The sequence below is a fragment of the Octodon degus genome, unplaced genomic scaffold (assembly GCF_000260255.1).
Source record: "Octodon degus isolate 3935 unplaced genomic scaffold, OctDeg1.0 scaffold00137, whole genome shotgun sequence".
Classification (NCBI taxonomy): domain Eukaryota; kingdom Metazoa; phylum Chordata; class Mammalia; order Rodentia; family Octodontidae; genus Octodon; species Octodon degus.
The window spans coordinates 5,937,219-5,952,218 of NW_004524713.1; the positions used below are offsets into that span (position 1 = coordinate 5,937,219).

Genomic DNA, 15,000 nt, shown 5'->3' on the forward strand with positions numbered 1-15,000 from the left:
AATCTTAAATTTTCAAATTAACATGAGGGATTTCTGTCCCAGAAAAAAATCATAGCACTGGACTAGACATAAAGAAACCCAAAAGTCTTTGTTCCATTTCTGATTATAAAATTTGAGTGAATCATATTTGTCTCACTAGATTCACAAGCTTCGTGTCTCATTATTTCTCCCAAACTATAATTCTGGAGAGGACCTTAATCAGCCTGGCTCCTCAAGGGACTAGACCTTTTCCAGCTGTGTGACAAGGAACACAAACCCGTGTGTTGGTCACTTGCTGAAGGTTGGCGTGGGCAGAGTGGCCGTAGAATGTAGGCACTCAAACTGCAACCACCCTCCCTCTCCCCGCTTCAGTCAAAACTTCCTGCCATTTCAAAAGGTTGCCTCCTTTTCACGTGGAACTGATCTGCACGAGATACATTCATGAAAAGAATTACTGCCAACAATAACTTCTAATAGGAGCATATAATTGTCAGGAATTACCATATTCTTTGATTTTAAAGTCGGTGGTTCCAATTGTTGAAAAGTCCTCCTTATATTTAGCTTTAATTGTCCACACACCGTATCTGTGGAAGTAAAGTACTTAAAATTATAGGTGTCATAAAATATTTTTAATTTACCAGAGGAAATCTAATAAATTTCTATTTTAAATTTATTAGCTTATGAATTAAACTTACTAAACTGTGTTTAGATATAAACACACACATATGTAGCCTAAGTAAGCATTTTATTTCAGATAAAATTTTAAATAATAAACTGAAATTATTGAGCATTATCAGGATTTTAGTTTTTCATATGTTGTTATTTTTCTGAAAATAATCATTACCTTTGAAAAACTGATAACTTAAGAATTTACTTAATCCTTGAAAAGAAAAAAAAAAAGAATTTACTTAATCCTAGAGTTTAATTATGCTAATATTAACAACCACAATACACAGGAAAAATGCATAATAATGCCTCTAGAAACAAGATATGTAAATGATAAATTTCACCCCCCCATCTAAGTGAAATTATATTGGAGAAAATAGTATGGCTTGTATACAGGGAAAATTATCTGTTTAATAAACTTCATTCAAATATGCTCCTGTGCCGGCCAGATAGCTCAGTGGACTAAAGCGCCTGCTTAGGCTGAGCGTAGGGGCCCCGGGTTCAATCCCCAGCATGCCATGCTGGCCCTGCCCCCAGGGCGCACTGTGCGTGGTGGCGCGCTCCTGTAATCCCAGCACTTGAGAGGCTGAAAACAGGAGGATCACTACGAGTCCTATCTGTGTAGTGAGACCCTGTAGACCCTGTACTAAATACCAAAAAAGAAAAACAACCGAAACAAAACAAAACAAAATGAAAAAACAACAACAACAACAAAAAAAAGAAAAACCAAAAAAACAAATATGCTGTCATGTGCAACTGAGAACTGAAGCTAGAATATGAGGTGGAGGAACTGGGATCTTCACAGTTAATGCTCCGTGTGAGTTCAAATTTTTAATTTTCCTTTGACCAGCAGTTTGCATTGAAGTGAGTGACTTTTGGGAAATGAGAAATATAACACTGATCTTAAAAGTCTGATTTTCCAGTCAATGAATGATATTGAATTATTCACATTATTCGTATGTTAGGTAGGTCACCCCCCCTGCCCCGTCCAACGGTGTTTTCCTTTCCCTCATAAATCCCTAACATATTAATTTGGAAATTTAATATACTCTTCTTGAAATAACTTATATTAGTGGACCAATAATTAATTTAATCTCTCTGCTGTGGTTATGCCAACATTGCTATCGTCATCATCGTTATTTCAAACAGCACTCACCAAATATGCATTATGTCAAGGGAACGAGAAATAAAAATGAGAACACAGACAAAGGCCCTGGCCCTCAGGAGTTTATAAGTTAGGGGGGAAGAAAAATGCAAGCATATCAGTAAATAAGTAATTGCAACATCAAGGTGTCACAGAGAAAAGACTCAAAATAAAGAGATGGAGGGAGAAGAAAGTGAAAGCCACTTTCCAACTCGCTCAGGAAGAGCCTTTCTGCAAGGGCAGCATTTCCCATGTTGTGAAGATGAGAGGAGGTAGCTTAGGTAACCGTCCTGCTGATTCCTGCTGGTCCATTGCAAGGAGAAGTGGGTGCTTAATTGTTTTTCTCTCCTTTTTGATTTTTTGACCCATTTTGCATGCTTATACCTGGTAATCCAAACAACTAATTTGAAGACAACAGAATGAAATTTAACAAGCGTTGTTTACTTTATTTATTTATTTATCTTTATGTATTTGGTACAGAGTCTACAATGTCTCACTACACAGATCAGACACATAGTGAGCCTCCTCTTTTCAGCCTCCCAAGTATTGGGATTACAGGCACACACCACCATGCGCAGCCTCAATCACGGTCTCAGCACACCCCAGGGGCAGGGCCGGCATGGCATGCCGAGGATTGAAGCCTGGCCACTGCGCTCTGCCTAAACAGGTGCTTTAGTCCCCTGAACTGTCTGGCCAGCCCTAACAACCATTATTGAGTTCCTATCATTTTGTTTAGTGAAATTCTGTATCACTTCTAATTTTTTTTTTTTTTTACTATTTTTATTCTCTTAAAAAAATACATTAAAAAAAAAAGATGAGACAAAAAAAAAAAAAGAAAAAGATAAGACAGAGCCAGCCAAATAGCTCAGCAGACTAAAGCCCCCGCTTAGACAGGCGCAGGGACTGGGATTCGATCCCTGGAGTGCCATGCTGGCCCACCCCTGGGGTGTGCTGAGAAGGCAACTGAGACTGGGCCTGATGGCTCCCACCCATAATCCCAGCCCTTGGGAGGCTGAAAACAGGAGGATCACTATGAGTCCAATCTGTGTAGTGAGAACCTATAGTGCCTGTACTAAAATACATAAAAAAGAAAGTAATAATAACAATAACAATAATAGAAAGATGAGAGGAGCCAGGTGAGCAGGTTCTAAGCAGAGAGGAAGACAGATGTATAAGATAAATGAAGAGAGTAATAAATAGGTTCAACTCTATACTGTCAAGTTTGTGGAATTTTCACGAAAATAGACAATTCTTCAATTGTCCAAATATTTAAATTTCCCAATTCCAATCCACAGTTTTAGAAAAATAAAATACTAGTACAATGAGCTAACTGAAAGCTCCTCCCTACAGGGCAGAGAACAATGACCATAAAAAGAGATTTTGTGTTAAAAATATATTGTAGCCATTTTTTTTTTTTTTTTTGTGGAACTGGGAATTGAACTCAGGCTCTTGCACTTGCCAGGGAAGTGCTTATTCTACTGAGCCATCTCCCCAGCTCTAGTAGCCACTTTTAAGTGCTCTGACTTATTGATCATGCTCTAAATTCTTGAAAAGAGGGATCGTGATTCTTTCTTTCATTTTGCACCTCTCCTATTGTGATTTGTAGGTACCAGGAATTTACTCATAAACCTGCGCTGCATAGAACCATGTTTAAACATGTTCTTAAAATGCTTGGGCCAGCCAAATAGCTCAGTGAACTAAAGCGCCTGCTTAGGCAGAGCACAGGGGCCAGGTTTGATCCCTGGTGTGTTATGCCACCCCCATGCCCCCGCCCCCCCAGGGCGTGCTAAAACGGCAGTTGAGACCTTGTGGTGGCGCAAACCTATAATCCCAGCTCTTGGGAGGCTGGAAGAGGTGGATCACTATGAGGAGGATCTGTGTAGTGAGACCCTGTAGATCCTGTAGCCCCTGTACTAAATATATTATTTAAAAAATGCTTGCACGTGAGGCTGAACAGAAGGAGAAAGAGAAGGAGAGGGAGATGGAAAGGGAGAGGGGGAAAGAAGGGGGAGAGGAAGGAGGAAGAAAAAGAGAAAAAAGAGGAGAGGGAGGAGAGGGGAGGGCCTATTCCATCAGAGGCAGGAATTGTTGATGTTAATGAGAAAAAAGAGCAAGACTGATTGGGAACACCTTTTTCCTCTTTCCAACTTTTATCTCTCTATATAAAAGAGAATGGAGGAGAAGTCTGAGGATATATTTTGCTTTCTCACCTCCCCTTTCTATTTTAGCTGCAGAGGGGGCAGTTTGTCACCTAAGCTGGACCAAAATTGCTGGGCTCAAGTGATCTCCTGCTTCAGCCCAAGTAGCTGGGGTTACTAAGGTGCTGGGCAGGGAAGTTTGTTTTTATGCCAGCAGTTGAGCCTATCTTCTCACTATCTGTAGAAAACATTTCACACATCTATATTTGTAACGTCTACATTTGTAACAACTTTATTAACCCTACATGACCCCATTGACAGTTTATCTGCTGCACAAGGAAAAGCTTTAGATATACTTATTTAATAAATAAATGAATAAATAAATAAACCCTTTATTAACAAATATTTATACATACTTAGGGTTAGGTAGAATCTTGAAGTCAGGAAAAGAGATAATTCCAGAATAATCATTTTCTTCTACTACGTCAACTTCTGATCCTTCAGGATCCTTTGAATAAAAAAAATTGCCATTGTCTTAGTTCATTTTCTGTTGCTATAAAAGAATATTGAGTGTGGGTAACTCACAAAGAACAGAAGTTTATTTTGATGCACACCTCTGGAGGCCGGGAAGTCCAAGAGGATGGGAGTGGTCAGGCAGGCCCCCTCCTGCTGCATCTTATTTTATTTTTTTAATTTTAATGCAAAAAAAGATAAAATAGCAATGAAATAGTTTTGAAATAGGTTAGTAGGACAGTTAATTAATACCTTACATATTGTTATCTTCATAGTAACTTCTGACAATTGCCAGATGTGCTGATAATGCACTACTATTATGGACTATTGGTCTATATTGGGTTATTCTGCTGAATTCAAGTACCTATAATCGTTGGACTGCCATCAAGTATGAAAAGGTCCTTTAAAGACTTCTCCAAGTACAGTTTCTCTAACTGCAATGGGACACACATCTCTGACAAAACAAGACAAAAAAGGTGGATACGTTGGGAGCCATAGAAGCTAGGAAATTGATCAAATGTGTGTAGGCGGGACTGGTCTTCAGTCCCTAAAGCAAACAAGCTACCTCAGTCCTGCTTCATTTTATAGTGGAAAAGAAGAAGAGGGAGCAAGCCCATTGTAAGAGTTCACTTTTATGACAAAGCCACTCCCAGAGAATGACTCACCCTAATGAGAAAAGGCTTAATTTGTTCCTAAAGGTGAACTCCAGGATAAGCACTCCCACTGGACCTCACTTCCTGCATTGCATTATTGGACATTAAGATTGCCTCTCACCATGGGGTGGGAGGTGCATTCTAACTCTAGAAATCCTCAAAGCATAGAGATATATTTAAAAAGTTTTAGCTGAATGTATATACTCTTTGAGTTACAATACCATTTACCAACAAATACTCATGACTCCATATTAAGTCTGAAAAACAAAATTTAGTTACACATAGGAAACAAATACAGTTCATTTAAAGCCACTTGCCTGCATTGTTTTTGTACCTTCCATGCTTTACTATCCTGAAGAGGCTGTACTCTCTATTCTACAATTTTAAGAAGTACAATAAAATATAAATAACAAGAAAATAACTGATGGCTTTTAATAAGCTAAATGTGAGAATGTGCTTTATAAACACCAGAATCCAATTTCAAGTTTTCCAAAGTAAATATTCATAAACTATATTTTTTTCACTAGGCATCTGATAAATGTACAAATTGATACTTTGAGCTTCAACTGGACAGTCTCATAAAGTGTAAAGTTGTTTTTCAGTTTATCACATTATGAAGATGGGGTTCTGACTTGCCATAAACAGATGGAGATTTCAGTTAAAAAGAAAAGAACCAGACCATAAGTAAAAGTGACAGTTGAAATTTTAAGGTACTTTTGTTCTTGAATTACAAATTGTAAACCATGCAAAAGGATATTTTGAAGAATGGTACTTGTAGCTAAGTATCTTTCTGCCTGTCCTCCACCTCATTGTTTGGCTGGGTGCAGTGTCTAAAGGAATCTCCTCCAGTGGCTCTGGGAGTGGCTTCCTCAGCCCTCCTCTGCCTGCAGTACCAGGGCTGTGCTTTGCTCAAATCCAGCCTGGCGACATGGGATAAAGAGCCTATGTCCATACCCCTGGTCTCTCCAGTGGAAAAGAGAGCATTAGGTGATGTTGCTTTGCCTAGTTCTCTCGCAGACATTCATTACGTCTGCCATTTTACTTACTATTCTCATTTTTTTAATACCTATTCTCATATCAGTCCTATTCCCAGAGATTAACTCATGCTGTTTAATACATGAAATGGTCTTCATTATTTTGATAAAACTCATGTGAATTCCCTTCACCGATGAAACTCAGATCAAAGTTTCCCTTAGTTAGCCCATTGCAGATAAGGATCCCTCCTCACTCTCAGCCATATTTTGTTTTCCTTCTCATCTCCTGTTTCATTTGCCTCAAAGCACACATTATTTGCATTGTATTATAGTATGGTTTTACTCTCTAGTGACTACTCTTTTGTATGCTGCATTCTAAGTCTGTTAATTTGTTTGAATAATAAAAAATATGGCAGCCTATCACAAAAACCACTACTAATACACCTATTGTTCATTGGTGAGCAATTACAAGTTGTGATATTTTATTTCTCCACACACAAAAAAATTTAGGTGTGAAAACTGCTTACAAACTGAGTAAGATCAAAACAAACTCACCAACCAAGTAAGACCCATAGGTTCTATTATGGCCCTCTGTTATGCTTATCATATGTGATTAACAATTGATAAATGATAACCTCAAGTTTTAGCCAAATTTTTTCCACATGTATTAATGTAATAGTTATTAAACTTCGAGCTCCTTAAAAGTAAATGGAACAGGTTATAAGTCTTTGTTTTAATTTATGCAATTTATACTTCTTTTGTACATAATAGGTAGTCAGTGAATTCTTGATGACTGTGCTCTAAAAATAGTCTGATGGCTGGGCTCAAAGCCCATCAAATTGTTGGGATTTAATTTTTATGTGCTTTTTATATGTTTATTTGTAAAGGTATACATTTATAATACTAAATTCATGATAAATGTTTAATAATGATTTATGAAATATGGAAGGAATGTGAAGTCAGGTCCTAAAAAGTGAGATAAAGTATTTTTAAATAGATAAAATACTTACTATGAAAGTTAAGACAGTTGGTCTTCTGGCTGGCATCAAGTCATCATTCAGGGAATAGACTGTAACTTTTACTGTAAGAACAATTGATAACATTAAAAACGTTTCTAAACAGAGTATTTTGATTTTTTTAAAGCTATCACCCTTAAAAAGTTAAATCTCATTTTTAAAACTCAATACACACACAATACATATTTAAAAGAAATAAAATGTCAGTAATATACATTACTAAAAAATCTTATTAAAGAAACTACCATGAGATTCCTTTAAAGAGCTGCCTTTAGGGCTGGAGAGCAGCTCAACAGTCTAAGTGCCTGCCTGAAAAGCACAAGGACCCAGGTTCGATCCCTCATATTGCATACCATACTGTCTGAACTGTGTAGTGAGACCCTGTACCAAATAAATAACCAAAAACTTAAAAAAATTAAAGATCTAAAGTTCAAAGTAGAGTTGACTGTATTAAAATATTTACATATGAATTTGGGGGAATGTGTCCATAGTACCAAATTAGCTACATGTATAGTTAGTCATTATTTATCATTAAGATTATAATAGCAAAACAGTGATGGTTACATGGAGTATAAAATATTGTCTTCTACCAGGGTTAAAGATTTTAATGGAAAAGTGGGAGTTTGATTACACATTGTATACTCCTCCACTTATGAAAACCAACAAGACTCCAAATTAATTCTTATAGAGAAAGACAGTTTTGAGAAAGTAAAACTGACCTGGGTTTGATTGAGGTTGTGATTGTACAGCTTTTGTCTAGGTACTAAGATCTGTTAGGTTTTGCATTTTAAGTTAGTGGATTGTGCAGCATGCAGTTTTTTGGTTTAATACAGTTGTTTTATTTAAAATAAAAAGGACAGCTTTGAGATGCATGGTTTTATTATATTTATTCAGCAAATTCTATAATTGATAGCTCATTGTAACAACAGGGCTTACAGCAGTTAGTTCTCTATTGCTTCTTTCTATCAATTAATAAGTCCCTGTTTTTTTAACAAAAGCCTTTGTTTAACTTTGAACTCATTGTTGTTTGATACATACTGATCTAGTTTCTTTCAGTGACATATTGTAACTTCTCTAGGGTTTTGCAGATGTGCAAATTATTTCATGGCCAAAATTTTTCCCACAGAAAATAACAGGTTTCTACCATCAGCCCCCTATCTCCTAGAGGGTCAATATTTTATGCAAATCTCTACAAAGTAGCAATATCAAAAGGAATTTTTTAAAAAGTGTATTTGTTTGTTACAGGGTCTCACTATGCAACTAGGACTCATAGTGCTCCACTTGTTTTTAGCCTCCCTAGTGCTGGGATTACAGGCGTGGCCACTCTGCCCACACTCTGGTTGGCTCAGCCCTCCCTGGGGGTGGGGCTGGCACAGCATGTGGTGCTTGCGCTTGCCTAAGCATGCACATTAGTCCACTGAGCTATCTCACCGGCCTCAAAACTAATCTCAATAAGCACAGAAGGTAAAAGCAGTATGCTCAATATCTATTACCTTCTATATGCTCAATATGTCTCAGCTTCTACTTTTTCCTTCCCCTCACACCTGTATCCCAACTTGAAATCGCCCTCCTGCCTTGTGGATACACTCAGACTAGGAGCGAGCATCCCCAGCCCAGGGAGGGATGGATGTGATGGTGGAGGAGAGCTAGATCAGGAAAACGTGTTCCTCATCATAGGGTCCTGGGATCACAGAAAGGGTGCAACGGGAGTTAACAAGGCAGAGTGAGGCAGGGAGGTACTGCCCAGAGATAATGGCACATTACCCAGGCCTTGATGTGGAGGAACAGACGGTGGAGCCAGCAATTGGAACGAGGCTGGCTTGATCTGGGTCCTCACTATTGTCATCAGGAGCATCAGCAAATACTGCTGCGTGCAGAGTTCTTCAACAAAAGCTGCGGTCTTGCCTCCTTTTCTCTGTCCTTCCCTAACAATATCATTAAACATTCTGACCTCTGCCTTGCACATACACATCTCACAATTCCATTTCTGAGGTGCTTAAAGATCAGAGTGATGGGGCCGGGGAGATAACTCAGTGGTCAAAGTGCTTGTCTGGCAAGCACAAGATCCCAAGTTCAATCCCTGGTCTGGCATGCTGTGCCAGTACAGAACTCTGGGTGCTCCGCTGGCCTCTAAAATAGGGTGTGGTGGCACAGGCCTGTGATCCCAGCACTGGGGAGGCTGAGACAGGAGGATCACTATGAGTCTGAGCTGCGTAGTACCAACTAAATAAATAAATAAACAAATCAATGATTAAAAAAAAAAGACCAGAGAGATAGATGAAGGAATTGAAGCTTTGCAAACATTTGTATGTATCAGGTAGCAGTAATATTTTTTTCTATTTTCCTTTTGGCTTACTGGAGGGAAAAAATCTTAGCACTCCTCCAACAAAAGTTTGATTGGCTATTCTTCTCTTTCCCTCTCTAACAGAAGAGCTGTACATTGGAAGTGTCTTAACAGACACCTTCTCAGGTACAAGTCCTTTGAAAACGCTAATCCCTGCACTTTTGTGACAAATTTATTCCTTATTTTTCCTGGTTTGGTAATTAACTCCAGAATCAATTAAATTTTTCATGAACATGGATCTATAACAATTTTTTTTCCCTTTGCCAAAATTGTTTGCAATTAAGTCCTTTATTTGCTTAATGATGTCTAACATAACATTTTATGATGTTTAGAATTCTTTTTTTTTTTTTTCTTATTTCAAAATAACTGATAGGACAGACAATACAATTAAAAAATTTTCTGTTCTTTCTGAGACACTTTAAGTATGTAGTTCAGGCTGGCCTTGAGCTCACTTTGTTGCCGAGGTTGACCTTGAACCCACGATCCTTCTGCCTCACCTTCCCAAGTTCTGGGATTACAGGCGTGTGCCATCACACTGTAATTGATTTGGCAATTTACTTAGCAACTTCTGTACAAATTTAAAATAAAAATGCTACTTGAAACTATAAAAGTCATTAGGAATTGAGAATCTTTTGAGCAAGATGAAAATCTACCTCCACTCAATTTCAGGTGTTCTAAAATACAGCAACAGTAGCAGGCTCCAAGCTCAGGGGTTAGAGCACTGGTCTTGTAAAATACAGCATCATTCTCTCCCCCAAGAAAAAACAAGCATCTAACCCTACCTGATTCACGTGGAGAGTAAACGGTTTTGTCTGTATGAATGAAGAGAAATCCATTGTTATAGGTTATTGGAATTTTTTTCAGTTCTGAAAAATACTTTGACACAACCTCCAGATACACATGTGAAACTGAGTTTTGTCCTCCAGGCAATTGCTTGGGTTGTATCTGTAAACGAAAAACATCAATAACAAAGAGTAAACTAATTCTAAGTTGATAGAGCATGTGAACATTCCAGAATCCACTGTCACATTATTAAAGTAAAAGTGTCATGTCTTATCATTTAAAAAGTGGCACAAGGGCCAGCCTGATAGCTCAGTGGACTAAAGCACCTGCCTAGAATCCCAGTGCTTGGGAGGCTGAAAACAGGAGGATCACTACAAGTCTGATCCATGTAGTGAGACCCTGTACACCCTGTAGACTCTGTCCTAAATACAGAAAAGAAAAGAAAAGGAAAAAAAAAAGTGGCCCCACTTTTGAGATAGCTCAGCTCAGCAGTCTAAAGCTTCTGCTTAGGCAAGCTTAGGCAAATGCACAGGCGGCAACTCTCACCATGCCAGCCCTGCCCCCCGGGGGCGCTAGGCTGGCCACACACGCACAAAAAGAAGTGGCACAGAAGCCAAAAGAAGTGCACATTAATTTTAGCTGAAGCCCTTCAGTGTCCAATATTGTAACCAAAATGTAGCTTTAAATGGTTGAAAGCATTATTGGTTCTATATGTCTCAGGTTTTACACACATTTAGTGAAACAGCTACTAGAGAAGCTCATAAGAAATCACAACTTTAGCAGCCCACGTCCCTGCTCCCCATTTCCTCCGTATGATACCCTGGCTGTTGTTCTAGACACTTAGTGTTGCAGCACACACTCCTGTTCCCGCAAGGCAGATGCACACTCCCCAAGGGTGTATAAAAATTAAAAATACACAACTCCTTTACTTTCAATGCTATATGAATCTAACACGTAATAAAAGAAATGTATTTATTACATTTGGAAACATGGGATAAAAGTTAATCACTGAAACCACCTGCTGTGGAATTAAGCATGTGAGATTACTGTAGAAATTTGGAAAACAATATAAATCTTTAGATTTTCTCCACTCATCTTGCTTTACAGGTGTCTTTAAGCTTCCCACTCTCTTCCTCAGCCTCCCCCAGCCTGCTTGTGAGTACTGGGGATTGAACTCAGGGCCGGTTCACTAAGTCTCATCTCTAGCTTTTTTATCGTTTGAGATGATTTTATTTTGAGGCGTGGTGAACTCAAACTTATGCCTCTCCTGCCTCAGCCTCCCAGTGCTAGAATTACAGATGTGTACCACCATACATGGCTTTTGTTCTTGGAGCAAAGTACAAAACACAGATGATTTATTTTTCATTTTTTATTTTTTCTGTGTTTAGGACAGGGTCTACAAGGTGTTCAGGGTCTCACTATATAGATTGGACTCGTAGTGATTCTCCTGTTTTCAGCCTCCCAAGTGCTGGGATTACAGGCGTGTGCCACCACGCCCAGTCTCGATCACTGTCTGAGCACGCCTCTTGGGCGGGCCAGCACAGCGTGCCTGGGATCAAACCCTGGCCACTGAGCTCTGCCTAAGCAGGCGCTTTAGTCCACTGAGCTCTCAGGCTGGCCCACAAAGATGATTTTAAAGCATGAACGTAACAAATAAGATATGGCTCTCTGGTCAGTGGATTTACACTTAAAACAAGACCAAAGAACAACATCAAATAATTGATAAACAAAGACTCATTTTAATGCTGAGACAAAATTAGATGCTTGCAATATCATCACTTTGTATGACCCTCTTACCTTTATCTACTTTTTATGTAACCATCTAAGCACTTGTCAACAGAATTTTCTGTGACGAGGTTAATGTTCTATATCTATGCCATTCAGGGTAGTAGCTGTTGCACGTGATGCTGAAGAGAAGGTCAATGTAACTGAGGGACTGAATTTTTAGCTAAATTGATTTATTTAAATATAAAAATAAATATCCATAGCTGGCAAGAGTCTACCTTGCACCTTTTAGATCAGAGAGTACCTACTGGAAAAAAAAATATTTTGGGAAATTCAATTTCAATTCTTAATAAAGTTAATAAGTAGAGTGAGTATTTGTCCAGAGATGAGAGCATTTAGTATCAAAGACATTATTGAAAGAACTTCTACGTTTGATTAGAATTTATTTAGAGCAAGTTTTCTCAAGTTTAATATATATATATATATATATATACACACACACACACACATATATCCCTTTTAAAGATAAAATGTGGAAAACTGTCAGCATTTATAATATAAATAAGAAATCACTTATAACATGAGTTAAATGTATACAAGCCTTCAATTAGATACATATTTCTTATGAATATTATTTTTGCATATGTTAAAAAGCAAAAAATATGTAAGTTTAAAATATTTCAAAATCAATACAATTCAAATTTTAAGCTCTCTATACAATTTCAACTTTTAATTTCTTAAAAAAAAAAAAAACTTACTGTAGAGAAACACTAGTCTAAATGAGCCCAGAACTCTTTTAACGACTAATATTCTGTAATTTTTCAGATTCTTCAATAAGTTTCATATTTTTGGTAAGATTTGAATTGCAAGCAGGTCTCTAACCAATAAGTACTATAATATCTGAGTAGAAGAATTTATTTGATCAAGCTTGTTCTTTCTTTTCTTTTTCTTTTTTTTTGGCTGGCTCAGCCCACCCTGGGGGTCAGGGCTGGCACAACATGTGGGCTGGGGATCAAACCACAGTCCCTGTGCTTGCCTAAGCATGTCTAAGCAGGTGCTTTAGTCCACTGAGCTATCTCGCCAGCAAGCTTGTTCTTTGTATTAATTGTGTATTGTCAAAGACAGCTATTCACAATATTAATAATTTTATTTCAAAGCTATAATTATAGATTATTTGAGTTTAAACAAATATATGTTAAATAGCATCTGTGGATATTTATGAGCAATACACTATAAACCAATGTGAATATTCATATTTCTCAATTTTTTTTCTTCATTTCTTTGTGTATTTTGTACAGGGTCTCACTATGCAGATCAGACTCTTAGTGATCCTCCTGTTTTCAGCCTCCCCAGCACTGGGATAAGAGGCATGCACCACCTTGCCTGGACTCTGATGCCAGCTCAGAGCACCCAGGGGTAGGCACGACATGCTTGACTGGGGATCAAACCCTGCTCCCTGAGCTTGCCAAAACCGGCTCTTTTCCGCTGAGCTATCTCACTGGCCCAATTTCTTTGTAATAATTTCATAGCAAGAAAACATTTTAAATTTAAATTCAAATATTTTCACAGTGGTATAATTTGGGAAGGGGATACTTGGGGTTGAAACCAGAGCCTTCTGCATGCTCAGCAAGATAAGTACTCTGCATAGCATTGTATTACATCCTCCATCCTTTAATGAAAAAAAATCCCATTTATATGGGGTCTCAGTAGAGACCAGTTACACAGGCTGGCCTCAAACTTTTGGTCCTCCTGCCTCAGCCTTCTGAGGTGCTGGGATTACAGGTAAGGAAGCACATCAGGCCTGGAAGCACAATTTTATTTTCCAGTAAGAATGTGAACATTTAATTGCGTTACTGTTTAGGATTGTCTGTTTCACTCAGATTATCATTCCAGATAATCATATAATAATCCCATAGCAGTACAGTGGTACAAATGATTAAATCCATATTTTCAATATTTAACCAAATATATAGAGACATACCAACATTTATATTGATAAATACATACTGTTAAGACTGCAGAGTTTTGGAATCTATTTGCTTCGGATAAATGAACATAGTCCGAAGAATAACTTATATTTTTATCAGGATAACTTTTTACGGAGACTATTATATCAAATGCTTCAGTGTATCCAGAACCTTGAATTACAATATTTTCAGATGCTCCAACAATGAATACTTTGGGTGCTGAAATGACGTATCTGTTGAAACAGGAAAAGAAAAGGTACAGCATCTACATAGGACATAATTTTCTTATACTGCTGATCCTTCTCTCACCTGAGATTTAATCTAAAGGAAACATTCCAACTGGAAAATGATACATTAAAATCAAATTTTTATTTTGTGATTTATGATAATTTTAGCATAGCTTCAAAGAAGGAATAGCGTGTGATTAAGCCCTGAGAAATAGGCCTGGAGATCTGGGTCACATTTAGAGGGGTAATAATGACACTTCACACGGGCTGCCGCCACCAAGGATGTCCCTACAGTGTTGACTATGGAAGTGTTCCCTCTACCCGAAAGAACATGAAAGTAACACAAAATGCAATGCCAACTTTGCCATCTGCTGGCTGAGTGGCTTAGGTAAAGCCACTAAGCTCTGAGCCAAAAATAATTTATCTGTGAAAATTACTTTTTCAAAAACTTGGCTGGGGGTGACGGTTAAATATGAGTGCATATGTTAAAGCATTCCGCATACTCAGTACTCAACGAATAAGGTTCAATTAAATTAGTTAGAAGAAGTAACCTTAGAAGTATTAATGGGTGAGGGCCAGCCAAATAGCTCAGCAGATTAAAGCACCTGCAAGCAGGTACAGGGGCTGGGGGTTCCATCCTCAAGGCCTGCTGTGCCAGCCCTGCCCCCCCCCCACCAGGGGCATGCTGAGACAGCAATTGAGACTGGGTGTGGTGGCATGGGCCTGTAATCCCGGGCTCTTGGGAGGCTGTAAACAGGTGGATCACTACAAGTCTGATCTAGTACTGAGATAGTCCTAAACAAGTCCTAAACACCCTGTGGACCCTTCCCTAAACTACAAAGGGAGAAGAGGAGGAGGGAGAGGAGGGGGA

The 15,000-nt window shown here is 38.3% G+C and overlaps 1 protein-coding gene across 1 annotated transcript in view; it reads right to left on the bottom strand.

Moving 5' to 3' along the window:
• Window positions 1–15,000, bottom strand: part of LOC101572206 (complement C5-like) — a 50,781-nt gene that overhangs the window by 32,165 nt on the left and 3,616 nt on the right. The window contains exons 2-6 of the mRNA XM_023701566.1: window positions 13,943–14,135; window positions 10,210–10,372; window positions 7,078–7,148; window positions 4,344–4,435; window positions 481–563 (exon numbers count right to left, since the gene is read on the bottom strand). Coding sequence (XP_023557334.1) covers window positions 481–563; window positions 4,344–4,435; window positions 7,078–7,148; window positions 10,210–10,372; window positions 13,943–14,135 — 602 coding nt within the window. The remainder of the gene's footprint in view (window positions 1–480; window positions 564–4,343; window positions 4,436–7,077; window positions 7,149–10,209; window positions 10,373–13,942; window positions 14,136–15,000) is intronic.